A 15771-nucleotide genomic window follows, 5' to 3' on the forward strand; every position below is an offset into this window, starting at 1 on the left:
ATTCCCACAAGGAAGTGGGTGGGGTGGGGTTGGATGGTGGTAGATCAAAAAAATCCCAGGAGGAAGGACAGTTTTCTCCTTATGGCCTCAAAAAGGCTGGAAATGTTATATCTCTACGCCCACCCCACCAGCCTTCCTCTGATCTGAACTCTGACCTTTGCCAGAGCGCTTTTAAGCAGACGTAGAAATGTCAAGGAATCTATGGGTGATTTTTAAAGGGAAATGGCAGACGTGGGGGAGGGGGGCTGAACAGAGTCATCGTATAATGGGTGAAGTTTAAAATCCACGCCTCCAGCCTCCCCATGCTGTTTCTGTAGTTAAAACTAATAATCCATTCTCCTCTCCCCCTTAGGTCTGGTAGGGGGAAAAGACATTCTTTCAACAGCACAGAGAAAGGTATTGCTCTAGGAAATAATATAGAAGAGGGAAGGAAAAATTGTCTCAAACAAATAACATGGCCCTATGCTAGATATTCCCCCCACCCCCAACAAAAAAGGTGCTAGGTGAAAATGTTCCAGAAATAGTGGTATGCAAATCTACAGACATTTTGTTGAGAAGAAATAGCAAGGAATGATACCGGAATGTATGTGAGAATTTCCCTAGGGGGCAAAGCTCAGACTCAGGGCCCTCTAAATGGGTGACCCTGGCAATCGGCATGGGGCACTTACCAAATCAGGGGAGGCCTAACTCCAGTGTTTCAGCACATACCAGAAGATACATCATCACCTTGTTAGAGATGTGGGGATGTGCTGGTATTTGACCCTCCCCCCCATGGTAGAAGCCATTTTTACCATAGAGATTTCCCCAAATACCAGAGCATCCCAACGTCTCTGACTACCTGATGATGTGACTTCTGGTGCACTTTAGAAGTGACATTGCTGTCTTGCGGATGATGACACTGAGACTCCAGTGTTGACTTTTTCCACTGCCAGTACATTCCCTGATCCCTGCCAGGCTGAAGATCGCCCATAGACAAGCCTGCCTCATTAAACAAAGGGGGGAGGAGACAAAGCCTAATTTGCTCATTCTGACACATGTTAGATAATGCACTTTCAGAAGCAGACCCATGAGTCCGACAACAATGAACAAAATGATGACACTGAAAAGCTTCCATTTTTCTCTCTTAAAAATCCAAACAATACTTTTATTTCGGAACTTCCCGTTGAAGGGCAGCCTGAGGGCCAGAGGGCTTTGCTGGGGGGCTGTGATCAGCAGAGGGGCAAAGTAGATGTGGCGGCAGTCATGGGGCCAACCCAGTGCCATTTAAAAATTGCAACGAGGCAGTTCTGGCACTTTTAAGGGTACGGGATGCACGTTGCTATAGGTACTGTGAGTTGTCATGGCAACTTTTAAAATGGCGCCAGTAACTAGACGCCATCAGCTCTAGTTTGGGCCAGATGCTCTGACCTAAACAAGCCTCCCAGCTGTTTTTCCCCACTATGTATATTCTTTCCTCATTTCCATTAATTTAGACTTATAAGAGAGGATTCCCACTGCCATGCACCTGATAAGGCACGATTTAAGGAACCATCTCTTCTTCGCTAACGTTTGTTTGCAAAACTGGATGGTTATGTCACATGCTCTTAAGTAGCCATATAAAAACCAAGCTGCCAGGGGCTCATGGGAATTGTAGTCCATGGACATCTGGAGAGCCGCAGTTTGGCCACCCCTGCTGTAGAGGTTTATGGATTTGACTGGATTCTGGAATGCTCTGGGGGGGGGTTAGGATCCCAAACAACAGCTCTGCCGAGGCTGCAATGGAAACCTGGATCTAGAAGGTCCAGAAATGTATTCCTATGATTGCTCACCTTTAATCTATTTCACTCTCAAGGTGGAATCCGGTGGCCTGGTTTACTACAGAGCTGGGTGACCTGAAAAGGGCCACCTTTGGTGCTCAAAAATCTCTAAGTGAATCTGACACCAGCATGCTATACAAGCTCATCAGAAGACCTATGGGGCAGCAGTGACAATGGCAAAACAATCTTACTTTCTCAGCTAATCATTGCATCAGCTAGCTCAACCCCAGTTCAGCTGTTTAATTTTTTTTTTAATTCTCAGGAGCTGGCTATTAGTTGTGAAACCATTGCAAAGTTTGTTGCTGATAAAATCTCTCAAATGCATTCTGATTGGTACACCAGCTGCAATATAGCTGAGACAGTAGAAATGGACTGTCTGGTCGATTTATAGGTCATTTTGACCCAGTTACCGTGATGGATGCTAAAAGGATTTTGGGATTTTTGAAGGCTACCACCTCTCTGGATCCTTTGTCCATCCTGGTTGCTGGAACAGTGTAAGGGTCCTGGTGAATGTGTCCTGATGTCAATCGTCAATTAATTACTAACTCAGGGCACCTTTCCTTGGTCCACTAAAACCAATCGTTTTTCTACCCATTACTTAAAGAAACCAACAACCCAACACTGGAGAAGAATGTTGTCACCTCTAATTTGCCCCCTTCTGGGTAAAAGGGTTGACAGAGCTGTTGCAGAACCATTCACCTGCTGTAGAACCCTTGAAGTTTGGCTTCAGGGCAATCTATGGGATGGGAGACAGAACTGATGACTTCAGCCAGTGATCTCCATTTGAATGGAGACAAAGGCTGGGGTCCTTTGTTGCTCTTGCTGGATCTGTCAGCAGCCTTTGATACTGGGGACCATACCATCCTATTGAGGCCTTTGAAGGCAGAGGTAAAATCAAAGGATGTGGTTTGGCTTGGGTGAAATCATTCCATAGGGACCAGACTCACACGTTTGCTTGGCTTTTATCAGGATGAGGCTTGTCCTGTGGGGTTCCACAAGGATGAGATTTATCTCCTTCCTATTTAATCTCTACATAAAGCCCCTAACAGAAATCTGTCATCATTTTGGAATAGCAGTCATCAATATGCTAATATGCCCATTTCTATAGCTCATTATCCAAATTGCCCGGAGATCTCCATTTGAATGGAGACAAAGGCTGTGATGCCCAGTGTCTAGATGCTGTGGCTAAATGGTTAAAGGGGAACAAGTTGCAACTGAATCCGGACATGATTAAGGATATTGCGCTTCCCGTTTTTTGATGGGATCCAGCTTATACTTGCTGACTCAGTTAACAGCCTTTGGGGCTATACTGGATCCAGCTTTATAGCAGGAGAGGCAAGTTAATGCAGCTGCAAAGAATGCACTTTCGTTTTGTTCTTCAGTTCTTGACCTGGCCCCATAGATCCAGGCTATGATAATAAATGATGGGCAATTTGGATCAGAGAAGCCAAAAAGTACCCAAATCAATGCTGATTGGGTACTTTTTGGTTGTATCCAAATTGCCCTTCCCTGCACTTTACACAGTCAAATCAACCTTATCTGAATTGTGATTCAGTGCCATCAAAGTCAATGGGAAATTTTGGTTTTTTGTCTATTCTGCGGTGGGGAGGGGATTGAGGTAGAGGCACCGTATTTGTAGTGTAGACACAGCAGCCTCTCCTGAAAAGAACCCCCAAATTTCAAAAAGATTGAACCAGGAGGTCCAATTCTATAAGCACCCAAAGAGGATGCCCCTATATGACCATCGTTTCCAATAGTGAGAAAAGAGAAATAAGAACAGAGATTCTCAGGCGATTAGGATTCGGACAAATCTGAATAGTACTGAATTTTTATTTGCTGCACATGTCTACATGGCAGGGGTGGCCAAACTGTGGCTCTCCAGACTACAATTCCCATGAGCCTCTGCTTGAAGAGCCACAGTTAGCCACCCCTGGTATATGGTAACCTTGAAGCTAGACTACTGTAATGCACTCTACATGGGTCTGCTCTTAAAGTCAACTTGGAAATACCAGCTAATACAGAACTCTGCAGGCTCACTTATTTTTGGAAGCTAGGCACAGTATGCATATTGCATCTTTTATCCAACTGGCTACCAGTCAGCTACTGGGTTCAGTTCAAGATCCTGCTTATCACATACTTTGGCCGTACAAATTTGCTGGGCTGCCTCTCAAGCTATGCTCCACTGTGACAGCTTCATTCGCTGGAACAAAGCCTTCTAATAGCAATGGTGGAAACTTCTGTCCAGACGCAGCGGGCTTATGATGACCCCATATGGTTTTCAAAACAAGTGATGTTCAGAGTTGGTTTGCCATTACTTGCCTCTGAATAGTGACTCTGAACTTCCTTGGTGGTCTCCTAGCGCTGCCTAGCTTCCAAGACCTGATGAGATCCAGCTACTCTGTAGGGGTGTGCATTTGGATACAACTGAGACAAAAATATAATCAAAGTCTATTTCAGCATCCCAGCAATATCCAGGATTTTTCAGAAAGCTGAAAAAAATCAAACAACATCCTAAACAGATTTGTGATTTTCTGGAACAACTGCATTGCAGGTTCTCAGGGACTAATTTTTATTTTTTGTTTCTGTGTCTGGGAAATTCTATTAGCTTCCCTCTTGCTCAGTTTCAAGCTACATTTGTCAGTTTCAAGAGGGCTTGCTTCCTTCCTTTGTATTCCCTTCTTATTTTCTTGCACAGAGCTTGCAAAATCCCCCTTCCCCAAGCTTGGATTTCTTGTGATACTGTACTTTGAGAGCTGTCGTTTTAAGCCTGCAATGCTAGTTGCACTGAGTTATGCTGGGTATTCTGCAAATTATAACTGGTTGTGCTGAGCTTATAAAACTCCACCCCCAAATTCGATTTCTTGTGACACTCTGGTATGAGATCCATAAGCCTCTGCAGGCAGACTCCCACACACATCTCATTCTGCAGAATGTATAAAACAAAAGTGTTTGAGAAGGCATTGTTTAAACGAAGGAAATCGCACCCTCATATAATAGAATGGTCCAGTAGGCTGCTTTCACATGGGTATAAGAAAGTAATCTATTGCACTGTTTTTGTGATCCATTTTCTGCATTGTTTATGACATGTCATAATCTGCCCTGAGTCCTCAGAGAGAGAATGGAAAATAAACGTAAATAGAAATAGAAAATATAAATGTGTGTTTGTTTATGTCTGCACTATCTCCGGATTTTGTAACTCAATTCCATTGTTCATTGGATGTTTTATGGATCCTGTCTGATTGCACTGCTTTTTATATTTTGTGCTCTGCCTTAAATCTCAATAAGAAACCCAGGCTCTACATGAAGCCTATGAACAAACAAAAAAACAAATGGCATAAAAGATAGAAGATACCTGCTAAAGTCTGCTGTACAACAAGTTCTCCATTGTACAAGCCACGTACACCTAACCTCTTGGGAAGACGTGCATTTTTAAATCATTATAATCAAAGCAGACATGACTCATTGTATTTCCAAAATCTCCTCTGGGTTTCTTGAATAGTGTTATGCCTGATTTTCAAGGAACCCTACAGCCCACTAACAAATTCCTTGCTTGGCCAACGTGACCAACCCCTACACGGAAACCGTAAATCTGTTGTCGTATGCAGCTGTTAATGTGTATTACTACTAGCAATACAACCCTTGTGCCACATTCAGAACAAGAATCAGCAGTCATAAAGGAACAGAAGCTATGATCCATTTTCCTTAATGAATGAGCAATGACATCTTGACACTAAAAAGCAAACCGACAAACCCTATGCAGATCGTCTAGTGCAGGGGTAGTCAAACTGTGGCCCTCCAGATGTCCATGGACCACAATTCCCAGAAGCCCCTGCCAGCGAACTAGTGAAACTTTGCATATTCAAAGTACAATAAAAAAGTGCAAATGGCAAAACACCAAAGTATTGAGAAAATTCATATGCCCCAAGCCTCCCCCCTGACGAGGAGGGCCACTACAAATTCTCCCAACCCACTGGGCCCCTGTAAAGGTAAAGGTAAAGGTATCCCCTGTGCAAGCACCGAGTCATGTCTGACCCTTGGGGTGACGCCCTCTAGCGTTTTCATGGCAGACTCAATACGGGGTGGTTTTGCCAGTGCCTTCCCCAGTCATTACCGTTTACCCCCCAGCAAGCTGGGTACTCATTTTACCGACCTCAGAAGGATGGAAGGCTGAGTCAACCTTGAGCCGGCTGCTGGGATCGAACTCCCAGCCTCAATGGGCAAAGCTTTCAGACGGCTGCCTTACCACTCTGCGCCACTGTATGAGTTGAATTAATGCTCTTTACAGCATTCCACTGTTCTATAATGCTGCTATTGTTATTATGTTAATGTTATTGTTGTTATCACCTGGTTATTAATACAAATTGAGTTACCTGTATCGTTTCTTGTTTCATGTAAAGCGCCCTGAGCCTTTCGGGAGTACTTGGTAGTCTCCCATCCAAGCACTAACCAGGGTTGTCCCTGCATCGTTTCCAAGACGTGATGAGATCAGGCCAAGATGGGCTGTGCAGGTCAGTGCAGAAAACAATCTGAAAAAGTTCTCGGCTTCTTACCTGTCATAATCCTCTGGGCTTCGTATGGTTCCATATAACCAGTGTTTTCTCCTTTGCCTGTCTTGTTCCCCTCACTTTTGGCATCAAATGGGTCAGAGTAGTCATCTGCTATTATGACCTGAAAAGAGGAGGAGGGGGGAAGAGAAAAGACACTATTTTAGCTGAAGAGGCTTCTGAGACAGGCTTTCTAATTAACTTCACACTCTGGAGAAGCTTCTCAAGTTCAAAATTAAAGGGCTTATGAGGACAGCTCCTCTCCTGGCAGAGACAGGCCAGAGTACTTCAGTTTACGGAAGAGAAGATATTCTCCTGTTGGTCATCCACACAGCCTTGTATCTGCCTCTGTTTATCCGTGCTATGATCTACCAAGGTGTTGAAGCTGTCACACATCTGACATGTTTGGTTTTTGACCACATACACACACCCTCCTACCTTTCCAGCTCTGGACTGAAACCCATTTCTAGAGACACATGGGTGGAAGTCAGATGTTGACTACAAAACAGTTTCTGTTTTATGAGAGAAACGCATTGGACATCTTTAGGTTTCCACCACTCCCGTGTGTTCTTCCTCTTCTGTGTAATTCAGAGACCAAACCCATCCCACATTCCCAACACCTTTGTTTTGTTATGTTTGAAACACAACCTAAATTAACCAACAGAAACAACAACAATTTAAAGAAGTCAGCCTAGCATTTGGCCCAGAGACTCCCACCTCAAAGAAGCAGAAGCATTCCAGAGCTTAGTTGTTTAATTGGTGAAGATACCTCAGGTATAAAGGAGTAAGTACACCTAGTTCCTTTCTCTCCAGTTGTTGACTAGACCTGGCTTGCTGTTTTCAGGGATATTATTGACATAAAAGGCTTTGGGATCACAGGCGGCCTTTCTTACGAGTACCAACTGTGCTTGCCCCACGCTCTCCAGAAGTTCAAGATGGAGGATGTGCAGCTTTGCAGCAAAATTCAAACCATGGTTGAATCTCCTGCTACAAATCTACTATGCATGACTCTTTTTGCATAAAATTATTTGGGTGCTGGCTGAGAACAGGGCCCTCACCGATATAGCCCTCAGGCTCTGGAACACTTCATTTACAGAGGTAGACGTTTAACAAATTTTAAAAATATATTAAAAATTAATGTACTCCCAATTCTTTCAGGAAACCCTTCCAGGACCATCAAGAAACTCCAGGGCTTCGCAAAACCCTGGCTGAGAAAGCCTGACCTAGAATTACAAGTGCTCTCCAGACTACAAAGATCGGTTCTCCTAGCAACAATGGAAGTTTAGGAGTGTGGGCTCCGGGGCATTACACCTTGCTGACCTCCCTCCCTTTTCCAAATCTCTGCCATTCCTAAGTGTTCATTCCAAAAACCTCCAAGAATTTCCCAACCTGGAGCTGACAAGCCTATCATCACTTAGGGTCTGCTGCTTGAGAGTGGGTAAAAACATGCGTACACGTCTGAATCTCATAAACCACACTCACCGTGCCTAATATGCATGGATGTATGCACACAGATACCCTCCCTTCAGTGCATCTGATAAGGCGAGCTTCGTCCCAGGAGACCACAGTGAACCAGAGTCTAAAAGGTGCCTCAGGGCTGATACATTTACCGTGATAATCTGTCAACATCCCAGTGCATAACTACTGCATTCGCAAAAGGGCCTTTTAAAATATTGATGCCGATTTTAAATCTAGTTTGATCCATCAGATTTCAAGTGCTAAAACATGTAATGAAACAGGCCATACTGGAGGCGGCAGGGCGGTGGTAGGAGAAACATCTCACAAGACACACCTTGCAGCTGGTTTTGGTTAGAAAAACCATTACATCTCAGCTCTGCTGCACATTCCAAATGTTTCACCCAGTCAGTCCATCACTTTGCCTTTAACAAGTCTTAAAAATTGACTCATGCTTAATGACAGGATGATGTGCTACAAGGCTGCTCAACAGTACATATATTGTTGAAGTTCAAGTAAAATACAGAGAGAGCGCGTAAGGTCCCAGAAACTAAAAAAATCCACTATCTGGCCACGTGCATACAGCTTGAGGATTTGGCAAAATCCACCAAAAATTACCCGGTAAGAAAAAGGCAGACAACTGCTGTCTGAAGTAAAAACTGTCCAAGCATGTTCATTGCATTTTCTAGCAAAAGAACTGGAAAGTAACAGTTCCTTGAGAAGTTATTAGGGATTCCTCAGATTAGTAATGGCAGTCTTGTGAATGATGAAAGACAGCTAGTCTACTGAATTCTGCAATGCCCAGCCCTGGGGGGGGGGGACCACACATGCATTTTTAGGATATACTCAAGGTGATTCGGAGTGACCGCAAAGCCCAAACCAGGTGAATTGCTCCACATGCAAACAGTCCTATAGATAGCACACATTTTTGCAGTACACACACCTTCTGTCACAGTCGAGCAGGTGGATCTTGGCAGCCAAGCTAATACTGAAAATGTTCCCCGAAGGCCGAAAATTTGGAAAACCTAGATCATAAGATACCCATCCAATAAACTGACACAGCATGGGCGTGCAAACCAAGACAGAATCCCAGGGACAGAGGGAGACATTAGGCCGACCTTGCAGAAATTGACTACGATACGATACGATAACATTTATTGTATGTAGCCAAAGGCCATTACAAAACTAGTCACTTCTTACATAGCCCTTCCCTGCCGAGAGGTGGAGGACAATTCAAGAGTAATTATTGCTTCATCTCCAGAGGGGAATTTTACTATTATTATTATATTTCGGACTGTTCAAGTGTGAGCCAACAATGTCCATCGTCCCGGTGCATAATTTAAGGCGTGTTTGAGGGACTCATTAAATGCAAATTGCTAAAAAGGAAAAGATGACAAGCTCAAAGTGAAAGGGGAGGGAGAAGGAGGGAAGCGTCCCTCCCCCCTCCTCTCCCCTCCAGCACTAAATATCTGTAATGAATGGCTTGTTATTGCAGCTTTAATGGTTGCCTCAAAAGAATTGCTCTGTATCTGCCTCTGAAGTGGGCATGGGCGGGCGATCAGGGGCCCTGTCAGAGCAGGTGTCAGAAGCTGGGGGTGATTAGCTCAAAAGACAACAGTGTGCATCAGGCAAGAAGTAATTTCTCTTAGTAACAAGGGCAGGTTTTATCTGCAAAAGCCCTGCAGCTGAAAACACCATCCATTTACTTCTCTGATGATGCCTTGTCAACTGCCGATAGATAAGTATCTTGGGCACCCCGCCGCTGACACTGTAATGGCTGCCTCTCTTTCTTTCTTTTTAAATGACTGTGCTAAAACGACACCAGGCAGGTCAAAAAAAAATAAAAAAGAATAAAATTGCCTACGGTGGATAATGTATATTTTATTTGATATTTTCCCTTCCCCGTTTGCCAAAAAAACACGAGGGAGTAAATTAAACATATAAAAAGCTGTCAAACAGAATCATGGTCAGATGCTGGTTTTGTTTAAGCGGGTCTGTGACGTATTCCAGAGCCGGGGGGGGGGGGCTCAGCACTCGGGGGCTTTCTAAGGAAGGAAAAAGTGATTTTCTCCTTTTTTAAAAAAAACGACACCAGAAACTTTTGACTGTCCGGGTTTAATAGCTGCATTTTATGGCTGGCGGGAAAAAATCCACTGGACTGGATGCTTGTGAAGAACAGATTTTTGGTGAGGAGAAGGAAGTCTTTAAAACTAGACAAAGTCTGCTTTCTTCTCTCTGACTAGTTGTTTTGTGTGACTGAGCACCCTGGCTATGAAGGATTCTTCTTGCATGCTGCTCACTTGTTTGAGGGCTCATCCGAAAGGCAGGCTTGGGCTGCTGAACCATGAAGAGTTGCGCAGTAATTCCACATGTATAGAAAAGAAAGTCCGTAGCGACTCGAGGCCGAGGCCAGGCCATAACATCATGGGATACTGGCCCCCCTACTTGACACATCCACTGACAGGAAATTATGTATTGTTTTAAAATTTAAAATGTTGTTCACCACAGGCAGTGTACAAATAAAATATTTATTATTTTTATGCCAGCAGTTACTAGCTTGCACCCCCCCCCCCAACCTTCTAGCATCAAACAGATACTAAGATCAGACTAAGGGTCAACACTCAAATACTGTTATTCAGGACAACAATATTATGAAGCCCAGCAATGGCTGCATTTGCCTTCTCAACAATAAAATATCCCTGAAAGATACAGGTGGGTAGCCCAGTTGGTCGGAAGCAACAGAACAAAAGTTGGAGTCTGGTGGCAATTTTAAGACCAATAAGGTTTAATTCTAGGTGTGCATTTTTGTGTGCATGCACGATTCATCAGATGCACACGGAAGCTAACATCCAGAATTAAACTTTTTAGTTGCCACTGGATTCCTCAAAAAAAACAAAAAAACCCTTCAGAACATTAACAGCAGCCCAAAAGAAACATGCCAACATCAAAATCCAGTTTGCTCACAATGAGAATGAACTTGACTCATCAAAGACACACAGGCACACACACACACACACACACACACACACACCTTTTCTTCTCCCTTTGTGTGAGGGACAGAGATTGCAGGTTTCCTGATCTGAAAGTCTTTGACCCATCTAAGCACAATTTGGTGCCGTGTTCTAATTCAGATACCATAACCGCTTGGCATGTTTCTGTCCCACAATGGCTTTGTCCGACTTCAGAATGAGAACGCTGCAATTTGTTACAGCTTCCCATGCCCCCAGTCAGAATTCACAACAAACGGAGATTAGATCAAAGACTAGGAAGTCTTCAATTGCCTTTGGGTGCTGGGGAAGGAGGGGCAGGAAGCAGGTAAACTGGAAAGCGAATCAGGCAATTCCTCACCAACAATCCAGAAATCAACATCTCTGGATATGAAGAAATTGTGCCAATAGGGTTTTATTATCGTTAGTCCAAGGAACCTTGCCTGCTCCCCTCCCCCACCCTATTTTTATCTTCACAACAGCCCTTTAAGGTAGATATGGGCTCGGAGATACTGACTGGGCCAAGGTTGTGCAGTAAGCAACATGCAGGAGAGGAAGACTGGAGGTCTTTTCGGTTTTAATCCAATCACAACGCAACGGAGCTCCCCTAAGAGGTGTTCACGTGCCTATATGCCTGAATCAAGAGCCACAGATGTAAACCTGATGTGCACTCAAATACCATCCTCTATCCAGATGAACTTGCTTTCAATAGCATGAGATCTTTGAATGTCATTTCAGCCAAGTGTTTTTAATGGCACTTCAGCGCAGAATCACACAGGAATACCTTTTAAAAGCATCGCTAGAGATGGAACCTGGCAGCAGAGCATAGGTCAGTGTAGTCTAGCGGTTAAGAGAGGTGGACTCTAATCTGGAGAACCGGATTTGCTTTCCCACTCCTCCATCCGAAGCCTGCTTGGTGACCTTGGGCCAGTTGCAGTTCTCTCAGAGCTCTCTCAGCCCCACTTACCTCTCCAGGTGCCTGTTGTGGAGAAGGGAAGGGAAAGCGATTGTAAGCTCCTTTGAGACTCCTTCGGGTAGAAAAAAGTGGGGCAAAAAAGAACTCTTCTATGCCACAGGGCCTGGCCTAAGAGAGTCCCAGAGCTTTGGTGCCATGACCAAGAAGAAGTGAGCACTAACTCATGAAAGTTCGCACTGGAATAAATGCTGTTCATCTTTAGGGACCCACTGGACTCAAGTTTTCTTTTGTTATTGAAGATCAGCCTTTCTCAACTTTTTTATCAAAACCCCTGAAACATCCTTCAGGCTTCAAGAAGCTGTGTAATTGCCCACCCAGGGCCCCTCCCCTCCCCTCCCCACCTCCTCCAGGCCCACCATTGGCCATTTTGGGAGGTGGGGTCAGGGGGTCATATCACCCAATAAATGTTTAACCAATTTAAAACATATTAAAATATATAAAAATTAACTCCCATTCGGGTAACCCTCTACGGCAGGGGTAGTCAACCTGTGGTCCTCCAGATGCTCATGGACTACAATTCCCTTGAGCACCTGCCAGTTGGCAAGGGCTCATGGGAATTGTAGTCCATGGACATCTGGAGGATCACAGGTTGACTACCCCTGCTCTATGGCTTCACGAATCCCTGGTTGAGAACGTCTGTCGTCGATTAATACAACCACCTGCTGGAATTACTGGCCTCCCTTTCTGCTGAAATTAGCAGTCTTCCCCCAAACTTGTCTTTTGGGCGAGAAGTTTGTTTCATCTGGACACCAAAGTGGTGCGGAGGTGTTTCCACAACAGCCGAGCCATTCCATCACCTACCTACATTTGCACGCAGCTTTAATTAACTCTTGTTATGGAAACATTGAAATTAAAATCCTACAACTGTTAAAATAAATAATTGCTTATAGCCCACAATGCTAATGCAAACACAAAGTGAATTACGCATCGGAAATGGAACACTTCTATTTGGCTTTTATCCTAGAACCCCCAGGAGAGCCAGGCAGTTAGAAGTTTTGTTTAAAACGCAATTAAACAAAGTTAATGAACCCTGCAAAAATATGGTTTTGAATATGATTATCATGCAAGATGGAGACAGAGGATGTCTGCAGGGCTGAGAAAAAAATAATCTATTCCTTTTTCTTTTTCCTGCACTGCTGTCAGAAGACACCACCAATTTATAACGTATGCATCCCCCTGTTTTTGGCTTCATGGAATATATATTTCATAATAACATTAGACAGTGGTCAAATAATCTGCCAACTGGCTAGTCCACTGGCTGGTGGGATCTCAACTCTAGGCCTACAATCTGCGGGAGACTTAAATCCATACAAACTGATCTTTTACTCAAACCCACAAGTCAATAGTACTTCTGAGCCCACCAAAGCCAGCCAAAGCATGTACTTCCCCTACTGTCCAACTGGACTATCACTACTCAAAGTAATTGATTACAATTTGTGGCTGGAAGGCAATTCCAAAAAGATCTATCATGATTCCTGGAATCAATATCTGAAATAAATCAAGCGTTCTCACTCTCGTAAACACAGAACTCGGCAAAAAAAAAAAAAAAACCTCCCCAGCTAATCCCTGGTATCTGGGCAAACATGGCAGCCTGGTCTGTTTCAAAGGGAGATACGGCCCTACATTCTAATTAAAATTAGATATACAACCCAAGGGCTGTCAAGAAAACCTCCAGCTGCCTACGTTGCTATTTCAGTTTAAATTACAATCTAGAAATTCTTAGTTTAGATAAAGCAGCTGGCCTGGGATGACACATGGTTTCTTTTATACTTGCTGACAGTTTAGGAAAAAAAAAAGGGAGGGGGGGGAGAAAAAGTCAAACTCTGGAGACTGTGTATTTTCATTTTTTTGCATGTGTGTTTTAATATTGCATATTTAAAATTTTAGTTCTTTGTCTAATAAAGAGCGAAAGGTAGGCTGTGAGCTCCTCTACAGCCAATGAACTGCCCCCCCCCAGTCCATATAGGTCTTTAGGAAGCTAACAAGCACAATTAGCTACTCCCCCTATTTACCCCTCAGCAATAGGATTTTTCTATGCAGAAGCAGCGCTAAGGAGAAGTGAATTCCCCATTCTTGCTGCTCCATTCTATCCTCACAATGGCCAGCCTGTGAAGAAGGTTAAAGGCAAGGCAACAGCACCTGCCTCAAGGTGATCCAGCAATCTTCATGGCACAGTCAGGATTTGAACCTAAAACTCCTAGTCCGACACTATAACCACTATAGTATGCTGGTCCTTTAGAGCAGCCTTTTCCAACCTTTTGAGACTGTGGAGGAGTCCCTGAAATAATTTTTCAGAATACAAGGCGCCCCGGAAGTGATGTCAGCTGTCCACGCCCCCTCGCCCCACCCCCGGAAGTGACATCAGTCTCTATGCCCTTAGCCCTCCTTTTGTTCCCTCCCACCCCCTTTACTACTACTATGGTGGCTCTGCCTCATGTAGAATGGAAGGAAGAGTAGCAGCTGAGAAGACAGCCCAGACTACCCTCCCATATCATGCCACTTCAGAGCTCCCATGGAGCCCCAGATCCCTGATTCGGAATCCAGAGTCCCTACGGGAGCTCGGCAAATCCACATGATTACAAACGTCCTGACTGAGGCTAAATGAATGCAAGGGAATTTGTTTGCTTACCATTCACAATACTTTTCTCAGACTTTTTTTAATCTCTATGACAGAATCTCAAGGGCAACAGCAAGTTGGAGACTAACTGCTTTGGAGTCAATAATTAAGTATTTGGGTTCCTAGCAAAGGACTTCTTTCCTGGAACTCAGAGTGTCGGCTAGTGGGGTATACAATTACCAAAATGTTTTGGCTAGAAATTTTCTAATGTTCTACGAAGTCCCTTTAATGGGAGAGAAATTTGGCCAGTCTGCCTCCAATTAGTAGTGTTCTCATCTATTAAAAAAAAAAACCATACAAAGAATGCAGAAATATCTATGCAGAAATTTAGAATAGGAAAAGGGGTTGGGACAGGCATTCCCAACCAGGGGTCCATGAACCACCAGGGTTCCACGGGAATCTGGGAGGGGGTCTGCAGCCTCTCCCCTCCTGCCTTAATGGACTCAGCCACAAGCTATGGAAGCATGAGTGAGTTCTCTCGTGGTTTCTGCACCTGGGAGAGGGCAGAGCCTGCATGCCTAATCTAGGCTTAAACCCCCTAGCTCTTTTCCCCTCAGTCCTCCTTGAGCCTGCCTATTAACATGAGTAGTGATGTCACTTCCAATAACATCATTTTCAAGGGTGTAGCAAGGAGGCGTGGCCAGATGACATCACTTCCAGGTCTCCTTGAAGCCTGGAAAATTATTTCAGGGACTCCTCCATGGTAAAAAGGCTGGGTTAGGGGGAGGGCATTATGTAGCACCACTGACCCGGCAAAGAGAACCTTTTAAGGGGTTTCCTTTGGCACTGACCTCAAAATACAAAACACAAATGATATCCAGTCACCAGTGCTTTTTAGAGGCCACTGAAACATGTAACAATACATGGCAATGAGGAAGCACCGGATGACTTGGGAGGGAGAGTTCTGCCAAGTCACAGCTGACTTACGGCCACCCCATAGGACACAGGCAGAGGTGAATTTGGCCACTCCTGTCCCCTCTCTGGGAGGTACACCATGCTGCCCAGACTGTGAAGCAAACAGTGATGTTCAATTAGGATTAGGAGATGGAGGCAAGGCAGGGATCAGAAGCCTCATACGAAGAAACCTAATCACCGTCTGCAGTCCATCAGAGCAGAATAACCTACCAAGAAATACGCCAATTGACTGAGACGACTTCTATATCACCGGATCAGCCTGGTAGGCAATTTAAAGCATGAACATTCAAACTGGGGAGTTCATTCCCAGTCTCGTTTACCCATTATGCCAAATCAATTCTGCTTGGCGAAAAACCAATTAAACACCCTATTAGTTTACCAATGGGCATCAAATTTATTAATGACAAGGAGGAGCAGCTCAAATGCAGTACAGGCTTATTTATCCAAACTGCAGTAGGGAGGCCCAGATCACTTAAATAAT

General features: G+C 44.2%; 1 protein-coding gene across 1 annotated transcript in view; it reads right to left on the reverse strand.

The window, feature by feature from the left end:
- The window catches only part of SHB (SH2 domain containing adaptor protein B), a 172926-nt gene that overhangs the window by 102872 nt on the left and 54283 nt on the right, over window positions 1-15771 (reverse strand). The window contains exon 2 of the mRNA XM_077345522.1: window positions 6347-6464. Within this exon, the coding sequence (XP_077201637.1) occupies window positions 6347-6464 (118 nt within the window). The remainder of the gene's footprint in view (window positions 1-6346; window positions 6465-15771) is intronic.

Source organism: Paroedura picta, chromosome 7 (assembly GCF_049243985.1).
Source record: "Paroedura picta isolate Pp20150507F chromosome 7, Ppicta_v3.0, whole genome shotgun sequence".
Taxonomy (NCBI): Eukaryota; Metazoa; Chordata; class Lepidosauria; order Squamata; family Gekkonidae; genus Paroedura; species Paroedura picta.